Source organism: Phlebotomus argentipes, unplaced genomic scaffold (genome assembly GCF_947086385.1).
Source record: "Phlebotomus argentipes unplaced genomic scaffold, Phlebotomus argentipes genome assembly scaffold_4, whole genome shotgun sequence".
NCBI lineage: Eukaryota > Metazoa > Arthropoda > Insecta > Diptera > Psychodidae > Phlebotomus > Phlebotomus argentipes.
In genome coordinates, this window is record NW_026776174.1 from 3,410,425 (window position 1) to 3,438,277 (window position 27,853).

Sequence of the window (27,853 nt, forward strand, 5' to 3'; positions counted from 1 at the left end):
GAAGCATATGATTTTTAGCGCCAAGATTTTGTTTCCACGTGAATCTGGCAGATGGAGTTTGGCGCGCTCGATGGTGGCGAACTGTCTTCCCCTCTTCGCGTTCGCCGCGAGCCCGCTGTCATCGGAGTGGTGCATTTTTTGAAAAAGAGTGAATTCCGATAAAAATTTCGAGTAATTACGCGCAGTGTCGAGTGATTTGGCATGATAAAGTGAGGCTCGTGGAGCCCAGCATGAGCATCGCGGATGGTGTGAGTAGATTTGTGTCTCGTGTGGTGATAAGACGCGAAAAGGTGTCACAAAGTAGGGTAAGGGCAAGTCTGCAAAAAAAAATGAAATCGATAACCGCATGCAATTTTTATCGTATCTCTGTCCTGCTTTGCTTCCGCCCTCAATTGCGAGCTGACATTATCTCGGCAGACTTGTTTGGCTAATAAACAGGCCTCGTGGTGATGCGAAGAAGTGCACCTCATGCGTGGGTGGGGGAAGTCTTCGCCTCTCCCCAGCGCCCCCATGGCAGATGGGAGGGCATTTCGTGCCTCGTCGGATTCCAGGCAGACGTGATTGATTTTTGATAAAATCGAAAGAGATCCGCACGCGACCATCACCTGCCAGCGGACTTCTCCGGCATGATGGTCTCACTTGTTCTCCATTCCGTCTGATCCGCGGCTAAATTTAGCTGACGAGAATGCAACAGGATTCCATCAATTTTTGCTATTTACAACTTTTCACGGCCCCAACTCTTTCGTGCCTCTATATTGAGTCTCGTGGTCATGGAGACTTTCGCCCCCCGCGCGCGAGGCTCCCTAAACCCCGAAAAAACACCAATCCCTGGGAGTGCGTGTTGGCAAACTTCGCGCAAGGCAGCAGAAATTTGTGAGACTTGAGATTCTTCTGAAGTCTCTCAAAGTCCTTAATGGTGTTTCAGGAATTTTTGCTCATAAGCAAAAGAGCAATCAAAGCAGCACAAATCATCTGGGCTTAACTTTGTTGTCTAGGGTCAGGTCAAGAGCGAGGTCAAGATTAAAAGTCACATGATTCATGATATCCAGACTCTTCAGAGTCTTCACAATATAAGGGCATAATGGGGGAGGCTAAAGCGAGTTTCAATAAGAGCAAACAATGCATAATTCACTCCCTCTCTTCGTGGCACAACAGCTTTGCATATTGTAACAATAGCTGTTAGCGCTTCAAAGGACACGCGCGCAAGGAGTCGCTCCTAATTTTTTCCTATTAGTGCGTGCAGGAGGAAAGGGCCTGCGGATTTTGTCGCAGTGCCCGCAGCGACGTTCGTGACCTTCGTGGTCTGTGCTCCCAAATCAGCATCTCTCGTCCTCGTCGCAACGGCACAAATTGCGGTGGTTCGTGTGCAGCGTAATTTACCTCCTCGAACATGTCATGTGGTCGTCCTTGATGAACGACTGAACTTTCCAGCGTGACGACAGAGAGTTATGGCAGGAGAAGTCACCGGAGACATGGGCACATTTTTCACTAAGGGCTTTCGCGAGATTCCCCATTATTTCGGGAAGCACGCGAAATTTAATTTGCCCTTAGTCCGTAAATGCACAGCGATTTAATTAAAAATTTTTCACCTCACTTTTGAGCTTTCTGTGGCTTAAGGAGTGGTGTGTGCATTCATGGCACGAGAGACAAAAATAGCTCCTTACTTCAACATAATGAAATCGATCCAGCGATAATTATTTAATGCAACCATAACTGTTTCTCAATTAATGCTTATCTTTACACAGTTTTCGCTTTTTTTTTCAAACTTTCAAACGAAAGATCTTATTTGGTGGTAAATTTTATTCAGAGAAAGTGACTTTATTTTTCAATCTCAAATATTATATTCCATTTTCCAAGCGAATAAGAATGAAAGTACAAAGTTTAATGGTCTCTAGTTAAGTACTTTTATGATATTCCGTCTGATACATACAAACATACTTCGAGGTTTATTCGATTAACTTTAATCGACACTTCAAGGCACACTTGAGGTAACTCAACATCAGGAATATTTTCACGATGAGACATAAAAATGGTTTTAACGGTTTTAACATTGTGACGAATAACACATATTCAAATGACTAAGCCACGACATATTACAATCAACCCCTATTAATTAGTCATATTTCAGCGAGAGGCCGAATTGAGGTTTAACGGGCAAAAGAGGCTCAAGGACGTGTCCCACAAGGATTGTGTAATAATTCATCCTATTTCACTGGCGTTTTATTGGTTGTCACAAGGCTGGAGATCGATTTTTGCCACGAATTACGAGGAATGCTTCTTATTATTGAGTTTAGAGATTGTTAGCCTGCAATTTGTGGAATTAAACTCGAATACCAGATTTATGAAGTATATTCGCGTGTGCATCAGATTAACAAGTTTGTTGTTGGGTTGATTCGAAAAAGTGCGACGGAGTGATTTACAGGAGTTGAAGAAGTTTCCACGTGTATTTGATGCTTTAAAATTAGACTCAACCGCAAGTTGGAAAGCTGAAAAGTCAGTAAAAATATGGTAATGATTTGAAAAGTTTCTCATGACATCGTGTGCGAAAATAGAATTTTCATGCTACACACAATTGAATCCTCATATTTTGTCATAGGAATACCTAATGAGTGAGTCTATCTAGTCAATAATTATTTAGATGGGCTTCTATTTTTGTCACATCGCCACGAAATATATGTGCTATTCAGTCGAGAGCCCTTATGTCTCAGGGGTGATTCCCCTTAACCATCCAATGTCTAATCACTGTGCAAATAACTCTTGGCTGTTATTAGCTTATATGGCGAAATGACATAAATTCTGAAATAAATTATACTTATATTGCAAACATCGTGATGTATTGTCGCTTTAGTCATACACATGTTTCAATCATAAAGAGCAAAACAAAGTGAGAAGAAGGGTTCAATATTCGCAAAAATTTATTTTCGTTTTGCTGCTGCACGAAACCTCTTCCGGATTCCATTTATGAAACTTTCCATTTTTAATAGAAATACTATTCATCACGAATCCATTGTCTATATCGTCTGCACAGACAATTGAAATTGCAATGTTGAGAAGAGGTGTTCCTCCACTCAATATACCACCGTACATTTAAATCAATATATACTTCTTCGTCATATATTCACAATGGCATTTTTTTGCTGCTGGAAACATAAAAATCATGATGGATATGTGATCATGCATTGAGTTTCTTTTTATTGAATTTGTCTTTCTACCTCATGTTTCGCAGTCATGTGTCATGTAAATCTGTCCTTAGAGGAGTTCAAAATCACCCAGTCAAAGCAACAAGCACTGGGTTAAATAGCGGTTAGATAAGAAGTTGAAGAAACTCACAGGGTAGCGAATCAGCGCAATTGCATAAACATAAAACAGCGAATATTCTGAGGTAATTTTTCCTCGAGAAAAAATACATAATACATTGTTGTTTACCTTCTTGTGTTTTATTTTGTTTTATTTTTAGAATAGTGCCAAGTTTAAAAACTCTAAATCATCGTTATAGAGAGAAATTAGAAATGTTATCTTTTGAAGTTCGATTTCAACCGCAGTTCCGGCGAGCGTGGGTAATTAAATGGGATAGTAAATATTGCGGATATATCAACAATTGTAAAATTTACACTAAATTTCAAGAAGAATTGACAGGAGATAATGAACGGTAATTACTCAAGTTACGCTCTATTACGCTGCAAATGAATGTAGATTTAATTCATTTTCTACGCTTCGCTGTGACTGAACAGTCATGGCCACTCTGGAAAATATATCCCCATATCATCCAATTTAGTGAAAGTGCTCGAGAGAGAACAAAAAGTGCGAGACATGAACAAGAGTGGAAGAGCAAATAAGCAGGCGAAAAAAAAGGTGGATTTCAAGTGTACAATTTATAAATAGCACAAGTAGAAAAGACAGTATAAATATGTGAAATAAATAACATGCAATTTAGCTCTCGAATCCCTGATCCCATCCGGAAAAGTCCTCTGGCGGCAGTTCGTATTTGGGATCGGTGTCTTCCAAGAGATCAGCGAGATTTTTCACCTTTGGCACGTGCGGTGGTTTCATTGTCATGGCTGTGAGGGTTTTCCAGTTGAACTTGCGGAAAAATTCGTGCTCTGTGAGGCCAGAGATGCCCTCCTTCTGGCACCCGAGTCTCGTGATGGGATTCACACGGCAGAGTCCCGAGACAAGACTCGTGGCCTCCTTGGAGAGATGAGATGGGTATTGATTTGTGGGGATGCCCTTGAGAATCCTGCTGAAGATGGCCAGATTCGTTTGTCCGACGAAGGCGGACTTTCCCGTGAGCAACTCATAGGCGAGCACACCGACTGACCAGCAGTCAATTGATCGGCAATAGCCTCTGTTCATGATCATCTCCGGCGCCATGTACTCGGGCGTCCCGACGAATGTGTACGTCTTCTCACCTGGAACTGTCATTTTAGAGCATCCAAAGTCAATCAATTTGAGATATCCTGTGGAATCTAGCATGAGATTTTCGGGCTTGAGATCTCGATAGATGATATTGTGCGAGTGAAGGTACTCAATGGCCCTTATCACGCACGCCAGATAGAATCTGGCGTCTGGCTCGCGGAATTTCTTCTTCTTCTGACGCAGTGTCCAGAGATCACCGCCGAGACAGGGCTCCATTAGGAAGTAGACAAAGCGGGTGTCTCTGAAAGTGGCACGCAGCTTAACTATAAAACTGTGATCACACATTTTCAGCAATTTTTTCTCACTGTAAACCTCCTCTTGCAGTTGTTGCTGAACAACATCCACTTTCTTAAGACACTTGAGAGCGTATGTTTCGTTGTTTGGTCCGGTCACCAAGTCAACACGGCCAAAGCCACCGACACCGAGCGTGCCAATCACAGTTAAATCCTTCATCGACAGTTTTGTGTCCATCTGATCCAAGACCTTGTAGTCCACGTATCTTATGAAGTCCCTCTTGTCGAGGATGAGACACTCCGTTCCCGGACTATTAGCGATCACTGAGCAATCGCGCGTTTCTTCGGTGATCAGAGCTCGATCACCGAAGTAGTCTCCACGCTTGAGCACGTCCACTTCCAGGACTCTCCCGTTCTCGTATGTTTGCGTCACCGTCGCTGTTCCGCCCCGAATTATGTAGAACTTGTCAGCTTTGTCGCCTTGCTTTATGATCTCCCAGCCGGATGGATAAAATTCCCGTCTGAGCAGATCGGCCATTCGATTGATGACAAATGATCGATTCGAGAAGCGCTGGAACGACAGTACGCTATTCAGGAAACGCAGGTTGTGCTCTCTCTCCTCTCGTCCTGTGTTCACCATGATCTTCTGGAAGACTTGTCGCGGGAGTTTGTAGAATCGCACATTTGTGCGTGCTTGAATTGAGGCGAATCGCTTAGCCATGTAGAGAATCGCGAGCTCTCCAAATAAGGTTCCCGGTCCAAAATCTCCCATGAACTTATTGTCAATCAGCACTGCGAACTTTCCCTCAAAGGACACATACATGGCGTCTCCTTCGTCTCCCTCGCGAATAATCATGGTGTTCTCCTCCGCGAATCCCGGACTCATTGCATCCACGAGCAGCTGCAATCTCGTGTCGTCCATGATGTTCTTAAGGTAGTCATTCTTGAGGATGGCAACCTTCAGGAACTCGACGGTCTCCCTATCCTTGGGAATGGTTTGAGTCTCTGCAACATTCAAACTTGGCGGTTCGGCACGTATGCCAAGACGTCGCTGAAGTGGGGGCTGATTAGAGAGGAGAAAAAAATGCCAATTCATAATCACGCCTTCGATAAAGAGGTGAAATTCAAACAGATTTTGTTTTATAGATTCTTACACTTGAGAACGGTTTATCTTGCTTTATGGTCCCACATGGAAGGGGTGATACGATCTGCAATGTGGAGGAAGTTAAGACGTATTGTTTAAGAGATAATTTTTTTCTTCCACAATTCACCTCAAATACATCGTTGTCTCTGTCAAATTGTTGGGAATTTATATTCCAAGACTTTGAACAGCACAGCAGCTTCATGCCGCGAAGAGTGATACTTGCTGAAGACACTCAACTAAAACACTTTCTCAGCGCTTCTAAAGATCACCGGAGAAACACGTCTGATTGAAGGATTTTCCTGGGGAGCATTTGCTCTGGTCGGTGGTGCGTTGCAGACTGGCTTTCCAACTGAAGACGTATAATCGAATAAAGGGGCTTAAATTCAAGTACACGCTCTCACATCCATTGGCAGACTCCTTATCAGTTGCGATTCTCGTGAAAAAAAGAGACTTTTATTTCTTGTCTCAATTATCCGCTCTCGATGTGTGCGATATGAGTGGTGGGAGTTCCTCTCGTTCAATTCAATTTGCTCTTTTATTGGAGGTGTCATCATATGGGGAAGAATTGCTTTCATGATAAAAATTTCGAATATTAACTTATCCTAATCTACTACCCAATAATTAAAAAGTTGCCAATTATCCACTTTTATTATCAATATTTACTGCCAATATTACTGAATGTATTTATTTTTAGGTAAAAATTGTTTGCGGAAACTCTTGAAGATTATAAAATATTGTATAAATATAGATATCGCGATTATTGCTGATTGTTTGAAGAAAATGTTTCAAAATACAAAGGAATTGGAATACTTTGTAAGGTTTTCACTAAGCCTTTCTGTGGTCTAATTTCCTGAACAACAGACCCTAAATTGATAAGAATACAATACACAGAGAAACTCTTAGCGCCGATGAAGTCACTGATGAAACCAGCGTTGATGAATTTAGAGACGGAACCATTTTTTATCTTCTCCATAAAAAGTCTAAGTGGATTCCTATGAAAAGCTATTTCCGTGCCCTAAATCAATTTCTTGAGATTGGGTTAATTTAATCTGCGTAATTTGCGACATTTTTCAGAATGCTCGGAATTTTATTCGAGTTTTTCTTCTAAGCAAAAGCATAACACTCAAATCACGCCTTTAAATATGCCGAGACTTGTCTGAAAGTGATTTAAGGCGTGTAAAAAACATCCTGTAATGGAGTGGCGAAGTGATGATATTGCTAGAATCGCTTTGGTTCTATCGTGAAATTTATTAAATCGATTTGCTTACAAAAGGGATCATCAGACACTATTTCCTATTACACTCCTGACATCATATTTTAACTCCCCCGTATTTGTATTCAATTGTGTTGTATTCCTTCTCCTCCGCTTCTTGTTGTGCCAATGCTGAGGAGGCCAGAAGGTGGAGGAGAGTTATGACAAGAACTTTTCTTCTTTTTTTCTCTCCACTCCGCGCCCACAACTGTGTGGAAAAAGGTAACTGGAAAAGTGCAGTGAAGAAAAATGTGGTCGTGGGCGCTGTTTGGGATAATGTTGTATGTTAGTTAACAACGACAGTTTCTATAGCATTGCTAAGTTGAAAAAATATACATAGAACGAAATTTGCCGCATTTACCGTGGCAAATTACATGAAAGTTTTAGCTAGATTATTTGTTAGAAGTTCGGTTGCTTCTGGTAACTCTGAGAGACTTCAGACGATGTTAATCCTGTGCATTAGGCACTTGTGTCATTACATTCTCTGGACTGTGTGTGTGATAAAGTGTTTGTTTTTTTTCTAATACTGTTTTCCTGTGGCTCATTGAAATCAAATTCTCTATAAACCACGCTATAAATCCATTAATATTGAATCAGCGATGATTCAACTGGATTAAGGTCAAAATGATGGGTTTTCTTGACGTGACAACTGTTATTAGTTTCACAGAGATCAAACCTCTTAAGATATTTGTGCTGCTCTTCGATTAAAGTACAATTCTTGACGTGGAGATTCTCAAGTGGGTGCATTTTGTGAAAATTGCTTCTCAATTGATTCCGTGTGTATTAGATAAATTGTTCACGCTTCAGGATCAAGTGATGATCGACCGTCTTTCATCCGCAACAATTGAATATATTGAAAGAGTGTTTCTATCTTGCGATAAATTGTGATCATCTTGACGATATATAGTTGTCTAATAAATTTATTGCTTCGGCAATTTTAATGTTTGCATTGTTCTCTCGTGGAGGAATTGCAGATATGTCGTAAAATGCTATTAATATACATTTTCACTCAATGAATATAATACATGATTCATCGTATAAGATTGGCGTTGAGACACCGAGAAAGAGGATGTTTTTTAGACATTTTCGAGGGGAATTTTAATTTTTTTTTTTCTCTACCATTGAGGGTGAATAGACGAATATTTTGCGTGTCTGACTGAAAGTCAATTTGCATTTTTGTTAGAAATGTTATATGTGACTTTTTATTCGATGTATTTCATGCAAACAGATTATTTTTAGGCATAGTTTGTAAAACCTCAACTTGTATTATATCTATTGTATAAAATATAACCAATTTGAGTAATTTGTGATATCGCTCGACTGTAATTTTCTCAGCAAATTCACTCTCTTAGCAAAATTGTTGCCATAAATAAGGTCTTTTCCCTCTTCATTCATACATTTTCTAGTAAATTTGATATTGCATAGATTGTTGTAGGTGGTATTCACTGTTCTAATAATAAAATGAGTGTTTGAGTACACGATTAGAAATTGTATCTCACATCTTCTTTGAAATCCCAACACCGCCCTTTGCGTTTCTCGTGTGTTTGTCATTCTTGAAAATTGGGATTACAAGAAAATGTTTTCAACATACTTAAGTGTGAAATTAATCTTTAAATGCTTGAGATGTCTGTGGCTTTAAATACCTCGTCTTTTAATATGATTTTGACATTAATCTGTTGTTCTCAACGGCATATAATTTGTAACCGTGTAACTTTTTGTATTAGTTCTCTTGTGGTTCACTGAATCTCAGCGGGACAATAGAATCGGCCCAATTATCTTCAATTGTGTGCGACACAGACGGAAATTTGTTTTTCAAATAATTGAGTGCAAAGAAAAAGCGTGCAATTTTCCTCCCAATTCAGTCAATTCTGCACCTTTGGCTGATCCGCGTTGTTCTCCCTCATCAACCTTGGCCCATTTGAGTGGACTCTAATAGACATGAAAGTATGTTTTTTTTTTTAGTGTAAATACACCATGTCTCAATTGGTATGAATAGTAGAAGAAACTACACCTGCTGAAGAGTGTCTATAAATGGGAATGTTTGGACAAATCTTGCACAACTTTCAGCGTCTGAGTTTATACAAGTAAATTGATAAAACATTCCATCAAGTCACCAGTAAATAGCATTTTCTGTATATCAATAATATTTTATATGCTGGCAACACACACGCATGCACTGCCTTTCGCCACAGCACGTATTAGTTTTTTGTGTATATCGGCAATAACCTTACAAATAGTTATTATTACACATTTTCTTGCGGGTGCGCTTCTGCTGTGCTGGGTCTTGTGTGAAATGCTGGCTGTAACGATGCTCGCGGTGGTGGCAAAGCCCGCGCCGAGCCATGCCTAAACAATACTGAATTGCTAACACATCCACCGGTACATAGTATACAGACTGTTATATAGCAATTCCACCGTTTGGTTGTGACGACGGCGAAAGTTTCATATCGCTTTAGTTGCTATTCAAATATTGACGGATAAAGTCATGCCTCAGATTTAAGCGCAAAGTGTGTGGCTCTTTCGTATATGGAAGATATCTCAATCATCTCCGTAATCGGCATATTTCCTGCCCTGATAGCACCCAGCGAGCCTTGCTAATCAGATTAGGAAAACGTCATCGCATTTTTCCGTGTTGTGACACTCATATTTCTCAAGCGTGTGCTATTGTTTTCACTTCTTGTTCTGTGATAACCTGATAGGAAAATATAAACTTAAGCTGGATGGTGAGCTGGAAGAGAGCAAAAAGAGGGAGACATTCAACAGCATGCGATAGTGAATGATATATTTGGAACGCTGATGTATTTATAATACTTGTGTCCGACAGTGATTATGATGGAATCATTGATACAATCGATGACGTAGTGTCACACGAATTCAAGGGAACTTTATCGCAAGACACTCGCATAACAGAAATAAAGGTGTTTCGCAGTGACTCCCGATAGCAAAAGTGTGAAAGTGATTTCAGAGGCAATTTTATACCGTTCTTCCGTTTCATTGCGTGCGAATACCTCACTTTATCGATATAAAAATTTGAGTCTTTTGCATGGGTTTACTCACACTTTGCCTAACGAGAAAGTCTGAGTTGATGAGAAGTGGGCAGCAATCAACCCATTAACCCTGTTCCTCGAGTATTTGATGCCGTTCTTAATGTGGTTCTTTCGATCACATTACCTATACTCAATAAACTCCACTTTGCCTATTTAATCGCCGCGCCACTTGCTGTTAATCCCATTTCTCGCTAATCAAATGATTAACTTTAATGCCTCCAGAAGGTGGATTTATGCTCTGATTTTATCACACAATCAGCTCACCCATCATCAGTATTCAAATTCTCGCATGCATGAAGTCGTGACTGATATAATGCCAATAAGAGTCGATAACCATAGTCACTTAATGTCAATTTATTGCCTTTTAATATTCGCTATTTCACTATAAATACTTATTGAAATTGGATATGAGGAGTGGTTATTTATCGTGTAAGAAGCACTCATTCTATTTCAATTTATTGCAATCAGAAAAGTTTAATATCAAAATCAGTTTTTGCCCAACTCTTGATGTGCACACGCCAATCTCTTCAATCCCATTTTGTGTGTGTGTGTATGTTTGTCTAGTTTAGAGACTGAAAGCATAATTTATTTTATGCAAATCAATCCCAATGCTAATGCCGCATGTTTGCCCCGCTTTATGCTCAAAACTAACAGTCAGAAGATTTCATTTTTATTCAAACTTGCCCTAACTAAAATCATATGATAATTCATTCCATTCATATATGAAGTGTAATGCAAAAATTTGATAGGGAGAAATCGACTTTTCTGTCAACTCTGTAATGTATTGGGCAAAAATTCCGACATTTTTTTCCAACATCTCCCACTCTGTGTTGTTGTTGTTGTTGTTGCAAACGATAAAAATGTTGTGTGATGAGTTGTGTGACATTGAAATAAATAGGTTTTCTATTAACTCTTCCTTTCCATGTGCTGATCAGAGATAATCGCAGCGCAGAGACCAATTTGGAAATGCCAACATCGGACAAAGTTGTAAGATTGCCAGATCCAACAGTCAGGTATATATTTCGCTGTACAAATGTCTGATTTAAGTGCTATATTTTTAGTGAGAATTGAGTCCATAAGTTTACGTGATCCATTCAATGTTACATGTGCTGCAATTTAACAGTTTGAAACATTTATATTGATGATTTGTAGAACATATCGATATCGAACGTCGGATGAACGTCCACCTGTGTATTCAAGAAAACTGTATAAAGATTTTTTACCGAAATCACTCATCACGCAAAACCAGAAAACCCGTGTTCAATTGAAAACATTAAAAACTAATTACATCGGGTAATTAATATTTTACAAGATATTCATCTTATACATCACTGTGTGTTCTGTGTAGACATTAGTTGAAATTGAAAGTATTATACTGTAGAATTTGGTATTTGTACATTTGAGGAAAGAGTATTTACTGAGGCTATAAAGAAATCCATTGAGTGTGTGTAATTGAATTTCCAGTGACCGTAAAATGATTTGCTCAACTTCACTTTCCCATGCTGTACTTCTTGCATTATTATGGTCACTCTATGTAGGATTGCTCTAAATTGGTCGAGTATGATAATTTATTATATGAAATCAGGGACAGTGAAGTTGTGCATATCAATATGTATTTCAGATTGGAAAATGCTGAACACTGCCACGCATAATTATCGGTTCACGGTGAAATACAGAAATATATGTGTTTACAAAAGACAAAGTAAACTCACCAAATTCACCCAATTAACTATTTGAATTACATTGATTGATCATTATTTCCTGTGAGCATGTCTTTCTGCGAGACAGTGTATTTTATTTATACTCCACATCAAGTGGATTTTATGTAGCTTTCATTTCAATCTAAAATTTCAATCAATATTAATTTCTTGAGCAGATTTTATTGAGTTTTCACTTGACTTGGTGTTGGGTGAAGAGAGAGAGATGTGCAGAAATAGTGAAACAACCAGAATTAATTGATTTCTTGTTTCTCCCCTCTCTGCTCTCGTGGCTCTTTGCAGTGCAAAGGAGGCAGAGAAGAAGGAGGCTGACGATCCATGGATAACAGGTGGTGCCCACGGCTCAAGAGATGCCGTTCTTGTATTCAGAACATGTGTCCTGTCGCAGAGCAGCACATCGACGTCGGAGGTGGACTTGGTGGATCGCTGTAGTCCCTCCACGTCCAGTGAGTGTGTGGTGGAATCTCTGCCGCTGCTTGAGCCCCCGAAGCCTGTCAAGGGTCCAGGAAAGCAGCTGGTGAACAAATTGAGGGTGCAGCTCGTGTCCTCAATCAGTGAACCGTCGATCTCGCATCGCAATGGCAGCGACTCGAGTGGAACGGGCAGTGATATGGAGAAGGAGGTGGAGTTCAAGTCAATCTCTGACTCCGAAACCCACGCCAACGAGCATAGTGGTAGTGATTCGACGGAGAAGTCTCCGCGAAAGAAGGAAAAGATCTCGGCCACAGATGTAATTGTGCCCAAAGATAAGTCCGAAATGCCTGGAGCTGTTCTCAACATCCGATATCGCTTCATGAACACAGAGACGCGCTTGTTGAGAAAGATCCTCGGTGGACATGGGCTCAAAGAGGCCGAGGAGGATGAGACATTCAACATCCTGTGGACGGGAATTCATCTGAAGCCTGATATTCTGCGAAATCTACTGCCCTATCAGCGAGTTAATCACTTCCCAAGGTGAGTTGTACACCATCTATTACCCTCGCCCCCGCCTGTGAATGTTTATGAGGCACTTCCGGAGCTATTCTTCATACCTTTGTCTCACGTCAGTGGAAATCTGCATATTATTGGCATTTTCATTCAAAACACTAAATCACCGTTGCTCCCCAAACCAAAATCAATAACATGCGTGTATTTGTACTTGATGGCAAAAATTTACCTCTATCCATTAGTGCCGCAAACGGAGAATAATTGCGGGAGTCTATAGCGCTACGAGTTGCCTTCTTCGTCACACCAAGTGCCTCAGGTCTTGCGTGTGCTCAGACTTTGATGAATATTCCATAAAAGCTCGCACAAGTGAATTTTGATATGGCAATAAGGAGGAGTGAAAATGAATGAGAAGATTTTACTCCACTCAGCCAATTTTGGGGCGATTTTATTCCCTTTTTATGGTGTATTTATGCCCTTTTCTGCCTATTTTTCATCATACCACTGGTATAATTCTCTTTTAATTTGTATATGAACATTCTTTGTTTCTTATCATGAATAGAACCATCAATTATTGTGAAAAATATGAGCCATGCGAGTAATAAACTATAATTTTGCAATCACAATTCACAGTGCAATGATATGCAATATTTTCGAGACTTCCGGCTCAAGTCAAAGACAATTAACCCTATTAGTCACGCGTAAAAAACGTTCTATTCTATACGAATTTACAAATACGCTCGCTGAGTTAATTAAGAAATTTTTTATCTCCAGAATGAGAGATACTCGTGTATTTCGAGGAATGAGATAAGAATTGATTGTAGGGTGCATTGTAAAATGATAAGCCGTCGATTAGCGTAAACAAAGTGCTCTTATTAATACAAATTCCGAGGGGTTCATTCTTCTTTAAGTCAAACGTAAGTAATTGCCTAATTCAATTCCTATCTTGCAGATCATCCGAGTTAACACGCAAGGATCGACTGTATAAGAACATCGAGAAGATGCAACATCTGCGAGGTGGCTCGAAGAACTTCGATATTGTGCCAGAATCTTATCTACTGCCCACTGAGTATCGTGACCTCGTGAGCGCCCACAACAAGTACCGTGGCCCGTGGATCGTGAAGCCGGCTGCTTCAAGTCGTGGTCGCGGCATTTACATTGTCAACACCGTGAGTATTCTTCGCTCTGCACATTGCCAAATCTGATGTCTGACTGTATCTTCTCCCTTTTACCAGTTGGACAAGATTCCCTCGGATGAGCAGCTAGTGGTGGCCAAGTACATCAGTGATCCGCTCTGTATTGATGGTCACAAGTGCGACGTGCGTCTCTACGTGGCTGTGACATCGTTCGATCCACTGCTTATTTACGTTTACGAAGAAGGACTTGTTCGTTTGGCCACGGTGAAGTACAACCGCAGCTCTGAATTCCTGTGGAACTCATGCATGCATCTGTGCAACTATAGCATTAACAAGTACCACTCGGACTACATCAAGAGTCGGGATGCCGGAGATGAGGATGTGGGACACAAGTGGACACTCAGCGCTCTGCTGCGACACCTCAAGAGTCAGGGATGCGACACTGAGCAGCTGATGTTGAACATCGAAGATGTGATCATCAAGGCGATCTTTTCCTGTGCACAGTCAATCGTGGCGGCGTGTCGCATGTTTGTGCCAAACAATAACAACTGCTTCGAGCTGTATGGCTTCGATATTCTCATTGACGATACGCTGAAGCCGTGGCTGCTAGAGGTGAATCTCTCCCCGTCGCTGGGCATCGACACGCCACTGGACGCGAAGGTGAAAGCTTCACTGCTCACGGATCTGCTGAATATGGTGGGCGTTCCGGCGATTAGTCCTCTCCTGAAGGCGGCCTACGATAGCAAGTACGTCAGGCATCGCAGTTTGCACGGCAGACGCGCCAACTCGGCGGATTTTATCCAGGGCAGTCACACATTGCCCAAGAAACATCAGCATCACACCCTCACGAGTCTCACCACGGAGGAATTGAGGATCGTGCGATCTGCAAAGGCTCAGTTTGCTCGGCGAAGCGGCTTCATTCGTATCTTCCCCACGGAGGATAGTCTCAGTAAGTATGGAATGTACCTGGATCCCATCACAGGCATTCCCACGTCCACGCCGCCGCCTTCTGGCACATCCGTGTGTGCCATGATCATTCCTCACAACTTCAACGTGATGCTTCACGGGCAGCTTTATCCGCCAAACGCCACGGAAGTGGAGAGTGGCATCGCCGAGCGCATGCAACAGTACGAAAGAGCGCTGGAGACCAGTCAGCCTCTAAATCTGGGCAATAAGATGTACCAGCCCAAGAGCACAGATGAGGCGAGGCGACTTCGCAAGCAGATCCGGAAGCTGATCGAGAACGGCAGCGAGATGTCTCAGATGCAGGCGAGGAAAGCATTTCAAATGTACCTGGAGTGTATTCTGCGACGTGTGTCGACTGAATCGAAGCAGTGCCACGAGAAGTTGGTGCTCAAGTTCATCCAGCGATCTGGGGTGAACTTCAAGACACCCTTTTTCATACGTAATCCCTTCAGCCATAAGATTCTCAGCAAGGATCGCAGCGCCCTGGTGGCGAAGCAGCTTGGCGACTACTTGGAGGTCTACAACAAGGAAACCGAAGCGCTGAGTGACTCCTTCGATCCGTATGGCTCAATTCCTAATCGCCTGTTCAGTGACTTCCTCTGCCAGGCGCAAGAGTCCGATCTCGAGGCTATCCTCACCATTCACACCAATGCCACTCAACAGATGCCATTCCTCTACAATCGCTGCGCTCCCGGAGCTCCTCAGGCTCCGCCAATCCCAGTCGGAGCTCATGGCTTCCTCAAAGCCCTGCCCAACATGGCGCCAATTGGCGTCAGCAAGGAATCCCTCAAGATTGATCTGTACTACAAGTCCATCGAGTCCCGATCGCCCGAGAAGGAGATCCAGAACGGCAAGAGACTCCCCGAGAAGACCTTCTCCTTTAACACGATGAAGCGCAAGACTCACACAATAACCAAATAACTCTCCCAAATCTGCCCTCACCTAACCGTCGATTAAATCTCCTTTAGAAATCTTCAGGCATGAATCTAGTAATAATGAGCTAAAGAGGATAACCAGAACGATAGTCAAAGTATTGTGATAAAACCAAGCATTTTTGTTCTACTCGAATTTTTTTCATGGAGATCTGTGAGATTAAGTATAAATAGCTTTTTGTATAAGGCAAATATTCTACTTTTGTAGGTGATTTTTCTATGTAATTTATTATAATCATTCGATATACGCATGTGCTACAATTATGTATGTTTTAGAAGAAGATTTTTAGTTTTTAGGAAAAATCATTTTATTTGTGGTATTTAATTCAACTATAAAAGCAGCTCCACACTGTTGTCTAGTCAGTCAATTAAGCCACGATATTCGTTTAGCAATTAGAAAGGAACGCAAGCACAATAAGCAAGATAGCAATATATGAAGAATATTAGGAGGAATTCTACTTCAGTGGCGTAGTGAATGTTCGTGAAGCGACAATTGCCTGAACTTCACGTTGAAAGATTCGGCCTAAAGCAAATACCTTTATAACTAATAACTGTGCATAGCGTATAACTTCTCCTCCCTCACTCTTCTAGTATTTGAAGTTAACAACTAAATTGGAACTCTTATTCTGTATCCCAGTGTTGGATTGAAAACGGCTTTGCTGTTCTATATTTTTGATATTGCGAAGAATCCTTAACACTTAACGAAGTCTAGACTTAGTAAAGAAATATTTCAATAGATAGTGCAAAAGTTTTTCCTCTCGCCCCAGATTAACTACGCCACTGTTTTGCATCGCATGTTAGAAGCGACCAAAGAAATTTTATCAAAGGTTTTTATTTGATAATGGATCGAAGTGCAAACAAAAACTTACACGTAACGTTCATACATTGTCTTTGGCATCAGACTTAAAAACTTTTCTGTTGAAAATGGGACGATATTTATTGTTATTTATTTGTTTATTTTGTACTTTGTAGAGAATTTGGAAGAAAATTGCTAATAAAATTGAGTGAGTTGTTCAAAGTTCCTGCAGAAATAAATTCACACATTGTGTTTAAGAAAGTTATTTGCAATCATTTAACACTAAACTATTGTTTAATTGAGGTATTTAATATAATTCTTATATCGTTTGTGTTCAAATTTATACATATGTTCATAATCACAAATACTTAAGTATTTAGTACTAGAAATATAACTGACAAAATTTTGTTTTAAAAGTAAGAAACCAAATACTGGGTAACAATAAAATAATATCACTTCAAAGTTTAGTAGGTGAAATTTGCCAATATCATTTTGAAAAAAAAAAATTGAATGAGATCTTAGTTATTTTACAAAAATATTTGCACATTTTACATTAGTGGAAAAATAAGAAAATTTTGCAGTTGTGATATGCGATGGAGTGAAGAAAATATTAACTGCACACGTGAAAGAATGAAAATACAATGAATGTGAAACGAATATGATGAGTAGATAGCAAGTAAATGAAGAAAACATACAAAGATATTTTTCTAAAATATTATCGCAGCAGCGACGGAGAAAAGCATGAGATATTAAAACAGAGAACTTAAGAGCCTATAATGTTCATTACTTAATCAATATCAATAATGTGACTTAGAATGAATGGACTTTCTTCGGGATTGTAATGATTTTTCTGCGCAATGAAATACGATTTTGAATAGGAAAAAATTCCCTCTTACAGCTTAAATAGAAGGAAAGACGAATCTGTGAAGGAGTATTTAAAGTGGATGACAAATTTAGGAAAAAGCAAGAATTATGTAGCACAGTACATTTCGTGAGGCGGCTGTTTAACTGTTCAAACTTTTCTGGTAAAAGCTCCACAAGTCTCTCAATAAAAACTAATCTTGTGAAAATCGTCTGCCAATTGTTTTGCCTGCGCTTTCAGGGTTGTCCATGTGAATTTGCTAGAATCGAACTTCAGAGGTTCTGACCTCAGCTCCAGTGCTTTTCGAGTAATTTTCCCAATTCAGTGGCAACGTGGGTTCAAGGGAGGGAAAACTGTGTGTCGGGAAGTCTACACTCACAGAGGCATTTTCCACGGCGGCGCACTCGCTGTAATATCATAAGTTTTCTGCGAGGAAAACATCACACCACGCGTAAATGTCATTTTTCCGTGGTTTTTCCGTCTCTCCAGTTTATGTTTGGTGTGTTGTCGGAGTTAAATGTCTCTTTACTTCCGCAATTTATTAAATATTCACCCATTGTCTCGCTGTTGAGTGTGTTTTCAGTTCTGTGCTGTGATAAAAGAGTCAATGGACTGTGTTATGTGATCGTGTGGGCGAAGGAGAATTCGGAACTTCAGGAGAATAGCAAAAAGAGGAATCACCCAATGTCAATTTTACATAACAACACTTGAGCGCTTTTTCGCCTAGAACGGAGAGAAAACAAAATTTTTCCCACTCAACCGAGCGCCGGGAAATCGCCGAGACAGAGTTGAGAGAGAGAGAGAGAGGAAAAGCGATGATTTTGTGAGTCTGATCCAGTGAATTTTCCTGGCCACAGAGACAGACACTGAAATGACGGCAGAATCGGCGTCTCGCAGGGCCAGCAAAGAGGACGGCGGAGACGGTGCGGCCGCCAAGACGGAGGATGGGAGTGCCCAGCAGGCCACCAAGAAGCTCCTGTCGAAATTGGCTCAGAGCAAGAGCGACGAGAACGAGATTCAGGTGTTGGAGAGGCTAGATCATGGCGTTAATGAGACAGCGCAAGAAAATAAACAGGTAAGCTCCTTTTCTCTTAAGAGTGAGAGAGTGTGTGTCTGCAGAGCATAATTATGGACTTATAAATTTAGCAGTCGTTTAGGAGCAATTTTTTGGCTTTTGGGGAACAACTCGTAATTACACTTCACTGATATCAACGTCCAACTAGGAAGGTTTGCCCTAAAGATAATCCATGGTTGGACTGTGATGAATGCCTTGAATACACCACAAAGCCATAATTTTCTCTGACACTAACGAATCATAGACATTGCTTGATATTCACTCTGTATACTTCCCCAAATAATGTACATATACAACGAGATTTCTCTCCCTTAACACCCCGAACAGACTGGGCTTTTTACATTGATTACACAGACCCGGGACTTTTTTACGCCCTTACGGGACCTTTTTTCCCAAAATGCCTATTTCGGCCAATTTTTGCTCGGGAAGATCGCGGAAAACGATCAGATCACCTTCGCTCTGCAATTATTTAACGTTTCATAGGAATTTTTACCGTGAAAATTCTCATTTTCGTGAAAAACATGTTAATATACTCAGTTGTGTGGCAGAGTGAAAAAGAGAATCGACACTGTAGGGTGCCTTTTTCAAGTGTCGTCACAGCTCGGGTGATTAGCACAGCCGCTCGGCACTCGTCGGACTGTTCTACTATTGTGCCAATTCGTTTGAACGTCACTCCGAGGCCAATATTTTGGAAATTGGCAAGAAATATTTAGTTTTTCGTGAAATGTGTGAGCAAGACGTGAAGAATATTGCAGAGAAGTGAGAGTGGAAGATGTTTCCGGATAAAAAGCTGCATCTTCTGCGAAGGATTAGTGATAAAGGCCGGTCAACTGCAAGGCGAGTTGCAGAAGATGAGCTCAGAGAGAAATTGCCGAAGAACGTCTTCCGTGCGCATATTCTTCAGCATCACGCCAATGAATTGCTGACAAACTGAAATAGGACGATTTCTGGAGGAAAAGAATCACTGTGAACTGATTCAGAAACAACACGAGAACACGCGGTAGACGCTGAGCGAGCCATCAGATATTGAGAGCGAGCCTAATCATCAGTTTTTATCAGGAAATCCTTCGTCCCGAATTAAAATTTACGGTGAGTAATTAAAATCAAATTAAATCATGATTAAAAGTTAATGATTATGATATTTTCAGGGGAATTCTTCCAAGATCTATCCAGAATATTGCAGTACCAGTTCACCTTCTGTACTTTCCTGGACCAAAAAACGCCGCGAATAAAGATCAACGCTTTTTGATGGAGTGTGATTCAACCTGATTCCCGGCTCTAGATCTCGCTGACGCTCTCGCTAGCGTTTACTCGGAATATTCACCATTCGTGGTATTAAATACGGAACTATCAATGCAATGAGTCGCGACCTTTATATATTTTTAGCCAAATTATCTCAAAAATTCTGTAAGAATTGACACCAAAAACTTCCATATAAAATAATGCTTATGATTTTGAATAATTTTAATTTTGTGGGAAAAGAGAGAAATAAAAACCTTACATAAAATGCACTTTAAATTTGTGTTTTTGGCTATGACGGAGAATTAAATAGTTAATTTGAGATATTTTATGTCGATTTCCGCGATACTTTGCTGTCTGCAAAGTATAACTGAGTAATTGCCGATAGCGCCGCGTTTAGCATTAAAATCGGCGCTGTCTGCTTAACTGTAGCACAGAAGCACGAAAGCTCCAAAGCGCTAGAGCAAAAAAGGGTCTTAGAGCGAGTGCCCTAGAGAGAAGTCCCCGCTCGAAAAAAGTCCCTCAACTGTTATAAAGGTTGAGTCTGTTCGGCGTGTAAAAGTGTACCGAAATGCCAAAAATGTAATTCTTGTTTTTAATGAGTGTAAAGTTTTTGACTTACAAACGAGCTTTTCAATTATATCATCGTATGAAGTAATAGAGGTCAATTTGCCCGAAATCTCACGTAATGCTGACTTGATATATGAACATGTGTATTACGTGAATATATCACTAATTGAAGTATGTTTTTCACATTTTGTAAAATTCACACATTCTTCTTCATTAAACGCTACAATTCCCCGCAGAATTTGGGTGTACATTTTCATTCTCACACAGTCGCTTTTCCTCCAACTTTTTTCGCCTGTCCAGTGCTTGAGAGAGTATTTCCGACCACCCGTGAAAAACCATAAATTTCGAAAGTCTCTGTCTGCCTTTTATGTTTACCTTAATTAATCACTCTTCAGTTCGGCGAGGCATGTATAAACAATTTATCTCTCGCTCGGCATCATCTCAGCGCGAAGCCTCACACCTTGTCGCTGGGGTGGCTGACGGAAGTGGGTGTTCAGGTGGGGTGGATTTCCGGGTAAGAGCTTCCAGGGTTGCGAGGTGCAACAAAAAGGCAAAAAAAAACGCACCAAAGATAGCGTTGCTGTGTGAGATGAGACGCTTGATGGCTGCTGATCCAATCGGGTGGAAGACAATAGGAAAATAGAACGGGCAGCTCAATTGCCAGAGCAAAACTCTTCTTTATGGTGAGCGAGAGAAAAAAAGGAGCATAGAAAAATCACGTCAAAAGCAGCTGTTCATTTGAGAACCCTCGACGGTTGAGGCGTCATGAATGAAACTGGATCGATATTGCGAGCAGACGCTGAATGAATTGTTAATCCTTTGCATTGTTTGCGGACGTGTGTGTGTGTGTGTGTGTATTTTGTTCGACCTGATTTAGGGGAGTCAGCGGGGGGATGCAGAGTAAATTAATTATCCACCAATTATTGTGGAGACTTTTCCTCGGGGAGTGGTAATTCAAATTGCTGGGCAACACTTTGGGAAAAGGGCTCAAGCTTTTCCCCACACGGAATCGGTTTATGGTTCTCGGTTGAATTGACCAATTGTTATATTCAGCGGCTTGGTATTTACACTTTATTCCATATTAGGCCACGTTACGTAATGAATAGGTGAACTATGAGGAGCTAATAGATGGAAAAGTATTAGCTTTTTCCGGTGCCACACAGCTTTGAAGGAAACCAATTGTGAATATTTTCTCGGAAAACCATCAATAATACCACGTTTGATTGATGTGGTGACCTTGTTCTCTAGGACACAACCACAAACTCTGTAATAAATGTCTTACTTTGTATGCTTTTCGTTGTGACTGACTTTAATTTAGGGGATTTAAGCGTTTACAACGAATTCAAAGAAATTTTCCAGTCAAAGACAGCACGAGCGTAAACACTGCAATGAGAGAAAGGATGGAGAATAAGAATTGATTTGACTTTCTGCTGAAAGATGTATATAGATAAATCCTTTACTCAACATTATTCCACCCTTGTAACTCCAATAAAAATACACAATTGCCCCAACATAATTGCCAATTGGGCGGAAATAGTGAAAGGCAGAGTGAATCGGCTCATCATTGGATGATTATCGGTGCTTGACTCGGCAGCTTTCCCATCATTTCCTCATCGTTTTCCCTCTTCTTCACAGGCTGCGTCCGCCGTGGGGTGGGTGTGCTGCGCCCCCTGTATTTGGCTCCGCACTTCCACCACCGTTCACAAGATCGCCCTGACGGCCGCCACTCTCCTCGTGACCTCGCTGCTCGTCGTCTCGCCCATCCTCTTCCTCATCAGCACGGCTCCCTCCCAGGCGCCTCGCGATTGTCTCACCCACAAGCTCGAGGACTGCTTCGCGACGCCCCAGCCGCCGCCCGAGTGCACAGATGAGGATTGCCGGGTGGCGGCAATGACCATCTTCGCCCGCATGAATGCCAATCTGGACCCATGCCGGAACTTCAAGTCCTACAGCTGCAGCCCCATCATCAACAACAGCGTGTCGGTGGTGAAAAGCTCGCAGGAGGGCGTCGACCTGCAAATGCAGAGTGAGTATAGGAATGCTTCATAATTTCACTGATGACTTTATTTAACACGTTTCTCCTTGCGGATTATCATTGATATTCTTGTTGATATCCAGGTTGATATCAAATGCAATTCAAATGGAATTAACTTGATGCATTTGAAGCCTTTGAAACTATCTCATCAATTACATCCTCGATTAAATCTGATTGTGGGCACTGTCATTGTTAATTCGGTTTATATTTGTGTATATGCTCATCACGAGATTCAGTAGAGCTTTGGTCAAATTGCGCAATTTTAACATCACTTTATCGTAGTACATAATTTCCCTTCATTCTTCCTAAGCGCTTGCATGACACATAATATGTGTTCCATGGGGAAATTGAGCAGAAATTCCCATAATAATTTTTAGTGTATTTTTGAAATTCGTGACAAAAGTATTAAAATAGGTCGCGAAGCAACTTTTACGGTGAAATAGACTTCACAGCCATACTGAAAATTCTTTTTCCATATCCATATTTCGCCTCTCACACCATCAATTTAATGGTAAATTACCCCAATTGCGTGTCTAGATCTCCTGGTGACCAACACGAGCTCTGGCGTTTTCCGAAAATTGGGCCGCCTGTACGAGAGTTGCCTCCGCCAGACGCTCAACTCCTCGAGCATTCGCCTGCTGCTGGAGAGCCTCGGCGGATACCTGCCCAGCGGGAGCTTGGGGCCCTCTAGCATTGCGCCGCTCATGTCAAAAATCGCTGCATTCGGGCCGACGCCACTTATTGGTGTCTACTTCGATTTGAGTTACGGCCGTAAGCCACAAATTGTGTTAATTATAGATGGACCAACGACGTCAGCATCAGTTCTGGAGGTAATTCATATATTCCACCACTCCATGACCTTTCCACCCACACGGCCATCGATCATTGTTGTCCTGCGAGTTGCCCAATTTGATTTTGGCATGCATTGTATGCTCCTGAACAGAATACAATACGATGGATGGGACCAAAAGCACCGCCTTACAAAATTCGAAACGATGTACCGGAACTTCTGGACGATCTCATGAATGTCTTTCTGCCGTCCAGTCTGAGCCCGAAGCAACGACAATCTGAGATGGATTTGATTCGCAAGTTTGTGTCAGAAGTGAACAGGGTGAGTAACTTCCGCTGCGGAAGTGAAGCTTTCTGTACTTTTCCGCCCCTCTTGTCGTTCACATTTCCTCCTTCATCTCTTCCAGCTCCGGCAAAATTATCTTGATCGGGACTTCTCGAACAGCTACTTGGTTGACAATGTGACAACACTCTCATCGGCTTACTCTTACGTGAGTTCTAATCAATTATTATGTATTTATACCCTTTGCCATTTAGTGTAAACTCTCTCACATGAATGGTGGTTGATGGCGCGGTTTTGCAATCAACATTAGACTGAGAGAGTCAGAATTTTAAATTTTGTTATATCATCTTTAGTGCATTTTATATGCTTGTGTCCTATTTTCACCACTGAACATACACAAAACTCTAAGAATGCAGGAAAGAATGAAACGACTTTAGTACTCTTTGTTAAACTTTTGAGCACGCCATAGAACAGATGTTTCTTTAGAGAAAGTCAAACATCCAGAAGGTTAAAGAATACTTGTGTACAAATGTGAAATAAATATTAGGAAAACAAACATTACACTATAAGGAAAGAAAGTCTGGCAAATTCACAATATAAAATGCATTTATCTCAGAACAAGTTTGCATGTATCACGTCAAATTATTTTATCAAACTGACACGTGCGAACAATGTGTTTTCATAGTGATTTATACACTTGCTGTCATACATTATAATGTGATTTCTCACTTTCTTTCCTCACCACTGCAACAGCTCAAGTGGAGTGACATGATTCCGATGAACTGGTCAGGACCGATTGTCGTGCGGAGCAGGAATTATGTGCATCATCTGCGCGATCTGCTGAAAAACCATCAGACTCGAATAATCCACAATTCCTTGCTCCTTCTCTTTGCTCTCGGCATTCTACCGCCCACCCACCCATCGCCTTTGGTCTGCACGAAAGCCACAATGTGGGCCCTGCCGCAAGCCTCATCAGCACTCTATTTGACCCAACATTCAATGGACACCGTCCGACAGTCAATTAATCGCGTAAGTTTTCCGCACCTTGACTTATTGTCTGGCCAAAAGATATTTTAGTAAATGTGTGTCGCGTCTGTTGCAGGCGGAAATCCTCTTTGAGACCTTGAAAGCACACCTGAAACGAGCGCCTTCGCTCCGGGGAGCGGCCCTAGTGAAGCTGTCATCCTTGAAGATTCAGGCCAATCCGTGGCCAGTGTGGTACAACCACACGAAAATTGAACAGATGCTGGAGAAGGTGGAGATCAGCACGGACAATTGGTTCGAGAACATCCTGAAGCTGTACAAATTACAGCAGGAGCAGAGTCCCAACGATAATATCACTATGGACTCCCATGTTGCGTGAGTTTCCGCATTCACTCAACATTGAATTCATTTACGTGACCCCAACAGCTTCAGTTCCTCGCAATTCTTCATAACTCCATCCTGATAATTCACATATTTCTTGAGTTTTTGTAACACATTTTCTCCCACAGTTATTTTTAGCCACTTGAAATCTCTCAAGTATATTGAGCCACTTGGAATTCATATTCTATTTCATTGAAGAAAAAAATAATAATACTATTGGAGCAAACGCAAATCTCCCATCAATGACTTCACTTAATACCCCTTTATAAATATTTCATCATGAGCATAAATTAATTTTACGTTTACATTGAGCCATTTTAACTCATTAGTTCACCTTATGTGCTGAGAATTAGTTTTTGCGATACTTTCCTTGAGGAAAAAATTCTTCATTTAATTCCCAACGGCTTAAGAATGCATGCACAAAATGTGATTGGGCTTGATGAACATTCTAAAGGGCAGTACAATGTATAGCAAAATCATTATGGCTTCTGCAAACCTTTACAAGGATTATTCTCTTGTTCTTCCAGCTGGGCGTATCCCATCATTGCTCAGTCATTCTACGATTCTCTGAGTCACTCCATTGGTGAGCCATTGAAATGATTAATATAGTGAATGCCGATTCCGGTCACGGAATCCGCTTGGCCGGGCTATTAATTGCTAAAATGCATGGTGTTTTGCAGTTGTTCCGATGTCTGTGGTGCTGGTGCCATACTTCAAGCCAAAGCTACCGCCGTATCTGCACTACGCGTCGGTCGGTGTACAAATAGCAAAAGAGATTCTGCGCTCGATTACGCGTGCATTCGAGGATAAAGCCCTAAAATGTGTCCCGGGCAGCGTGAATATATTTTCCAATTCGAGCCGCATGGACATACTCATACACTCGGGCGGCATGCAAATAGCTTATCATTCCCTCCTGTCACTCACAGGCCCCATTAAGGGCATGGAGCGCCTGGGTGGTCTGAATTTATCGCCAACGCAAATTTTCTATCTCGTCTCCGCCCAGGAATTGTGCGCCGATTCCCTGTACAGTGGCATCGACACGGACTCCGATGACTTCACGGATATGTAAGTGACGCGTTGTTGGGGGTGCATCAATAAATTGAAATGTGCTAATTGTTGTGGGGGGTGAAATGTTCGCTTTGCAGACTGGGCTGGCTCATAGCGCAGGGCGGCAGTGCCAATGACGTGTTCCATTGTCCACACGGAAGTGTCATCAACACTAAGAAGACGTGCAACATCCTGTGAAGTGGCCACAAAAGGGCAATTTGCCCACCGAATCTTACTGATTCCAATGGACGAACACCGGGAGGAATATGTGAACTGAAACCTCTCCTGAATTTACTAGAAAGGATATTCATTAGATATACTTACAAGTGTTGCTGAACATCCTTCTCACACAAATTACTCAAAGCTCGACAGAGTTACATAAGTGTAATAGAACAGTCGGGTGACTTTACATGCAAAAGCCATAGAGAAGAAAAAGAAACCACTCTCTTCAGACAAACTACACTTTATAGGCAAGAGATAAAGGTAGACTCTGCTTTGAAACCCTCTCAATTTAGGAGGAAGAGATACTAGAAGCAAGGAATTGCTGTTATTTAAGAAGTGCTCCTTACTCTGAAATCTGGATTTTTGAAAATGAGAAATATATTTCTTGTAGATAATGTTGAAGAGATAAAGAATGACGTTACATTTTATTATATGATATCTTGATAAGCAATACCTACCTATTCCTAATTGTACATTTTTGAATGATTACATTTTCAAAAAATTACCGATTTTCTTATTATTCTAATTGAAGAAATTGGACTTTCATAAATTCGTAACTGTTGAAATTGTCCAGGACGCTTACAAATTGTAAGAAAAACTTGAAGAAAAATCTAATGAACACGAACTAAGTGTATAATAACATTTTCAACAGTTACAAATCTCTTTTATCAATATTAAATTAATGCGAGATGCATATTTATTGTTCTGGCACAAATTTCTATCACTCATCTTCCTTCTAAAATATTTTTACTCATTATTCTGAATTACTAAGAACTTTATAAATAGAAAGTAGTCAAAAAGTGCCAAATTTATTTTATTCCTTTCTCCTCTTGTAAGCCAGCTAAAAAGATACACGATTATACTAAATATTAATACAATGAAAACAACATTTTGAAGAAAATCTATAACACTTTCTTGGGACGAAAATACTAAAAAACAATAATTGTACTTTAATGTAGATTAAATGGTTAGATTTTAGAGGAAAATGTCAAGAAACACATATATACTCTACATCTAATCCCCTTTGTAGTGCCCTTAAAACAGATGAGATATGAAATATATTACGAACCACTTTCACTGAGGCAATGATGAACATTGTGGAGAAGAATATTACATAGTTGCAGATATAAAAGTGAAATATTAGTCATATTATAGCGTCTCTCACATACCGAAATGCACTATAATAAAAATATTTTATCTAGCAATAAAAAATTAAGTCGAAATATGAGAAATCTATTGTAGGACATGTAGGAAAATGTGATAAAATGTTACGATGAAATACTAAATTGTTAGACGAATCAAAATTACAGAAAGATGCAAAGTAGTAATCAAAAGCAGAAGGTTTAGGTAGAAAATGGAATACGAATTAGGAGGAAGGAACCTGACGGAAACGGTGCAAGAGTGCAAAGTTTGTAATTGAAAAGGGTAAGAGAAAAAAAAAACGATAGAAATTCAAGTATTTAGAGAAATTAACTAACCACTTCCACCAATGAAAGCTTACAAGAATCTCTCTAAAAAAAAATATTGTATTCTGTCCTGTGATAAGAGTCGATTGAAATAAAGGTGATTAAGAATAGTGCACAAATTCATCAAAGACTCTCCATTCTACCATTCATTTTCCAGCGAAATATCTCCCTTGAGTGACCCATGAATTATTCATGAAGCACAAAATGGCTCTTGAAGATGATTTTTCCAGTTAGTGAAAAGTGAATTTACATTTTGCTGACGGAAATTCAATGCGAGATCGTGTATGAGTTAATAAGTGAAGATGGTGGAGCACAAAAATGACTTCCACTGCTTAC

At 40.7% G+C, this 27,853-nt stretch overlaps 3 protein-coding genes across 10 annotated transcripts; 2 read left to right on the top strand and 1 right to left on the bottom strand.

Moving 5' to 3' along the window:
• Nucleotides 1-101: 101 nt before the first annotated feature.
• LOC132257924 (tubulin polyglutamylase TTLL5) lies at nucleotides 102-17,633 on the top strand. Of its 8 annotated transcripts, none has more exons than XM_059754986.1 (5): nucleotides 102-305; nucleotides 11,028-11,105; nucleotides 12,093-12,764; nucleotides 13,687-13,903; nucleotides 13,970-17,633. In XM_059754986.1, exons 2-5 carry the CDS (start codon nucleotides 11,059-11,061, stop codon nucleotides 15,755-15,757), a joined length of 2,724 nt encoding a protein of 907 aa, XP_059610969.1. In that variant the 5' UTR covers nucleotides 102-305; nucleotides 11,028-11,058; the 3' UTR covers nucleotides 15,758-17,633. The 8 variants fall into 8 exon arrangements, with proteins under 8 accessions (XP_059610969.1, XP_059610973.1, XP_059610968.1 ...); XM_059754990.1 differs by having other exon boundaries at nucleotides 102-290; XM_059754985.1 differs by having other exon boundaries at nucleotides 102-248.
• Nucleotides 3,678-5,995, bottom strand: LOC132257760 (cGMP-dependent protein kinase egl-4-like). Its single transcript, XM_059754790.1, has 3 exons — nucleotides 5,921-5,995; nucleotides 5,804-5,857; nucleotides 3,678-5,712 (listed from the first exon to the last, which is right to left on the bottom strand). The coding sequence occupies exons 1-3, from the start codon at nucleotides 5,993-5,995 to the stop codon at nucleotides 3,931-3,933; spliced, it is 1,911 nt and encodes a 636-aa protein (XP_059610773.1). The 3' UTR covers nucleotides 3,678-3,930.
• A 280-nt stretch (nucleotides 17,634-17,913) lies between the features above and the next one.
• Nucleotides 17,914-27,628, top strand: LOC132257423 (neprilysin-1). Its single transcript, XM_059754311.1, has 10 exons — nucleotides 17,914-18,501; nucleotides 21,946-22,336; nucleotides 22,883-23,175; nucleotides 23,289-23,456; nucleotides 23,542-23,625; nucleotides 24,171-24,446; nucleotides 24,520-24,776; nucleotides 25,310-25,365; nucleotides 25,463-25,847; nucleotides 25,928-27,628. Exons 1-10 carry the CDS (start codon nucleotides 18,298-18,300, stop codon nucleotides 26,025-26,027), a joined length of 2,214 nt encoding a protein of 737 aa, XP_059610294.1. The 5' UTR covers nucleotides 17,914-18,297; the 3' UTR covers nucleotides 26,028-27,628.
• The last annotated feature ends 225 nt before the right edge of the window (nucleotides 27,629-27,853 follow it).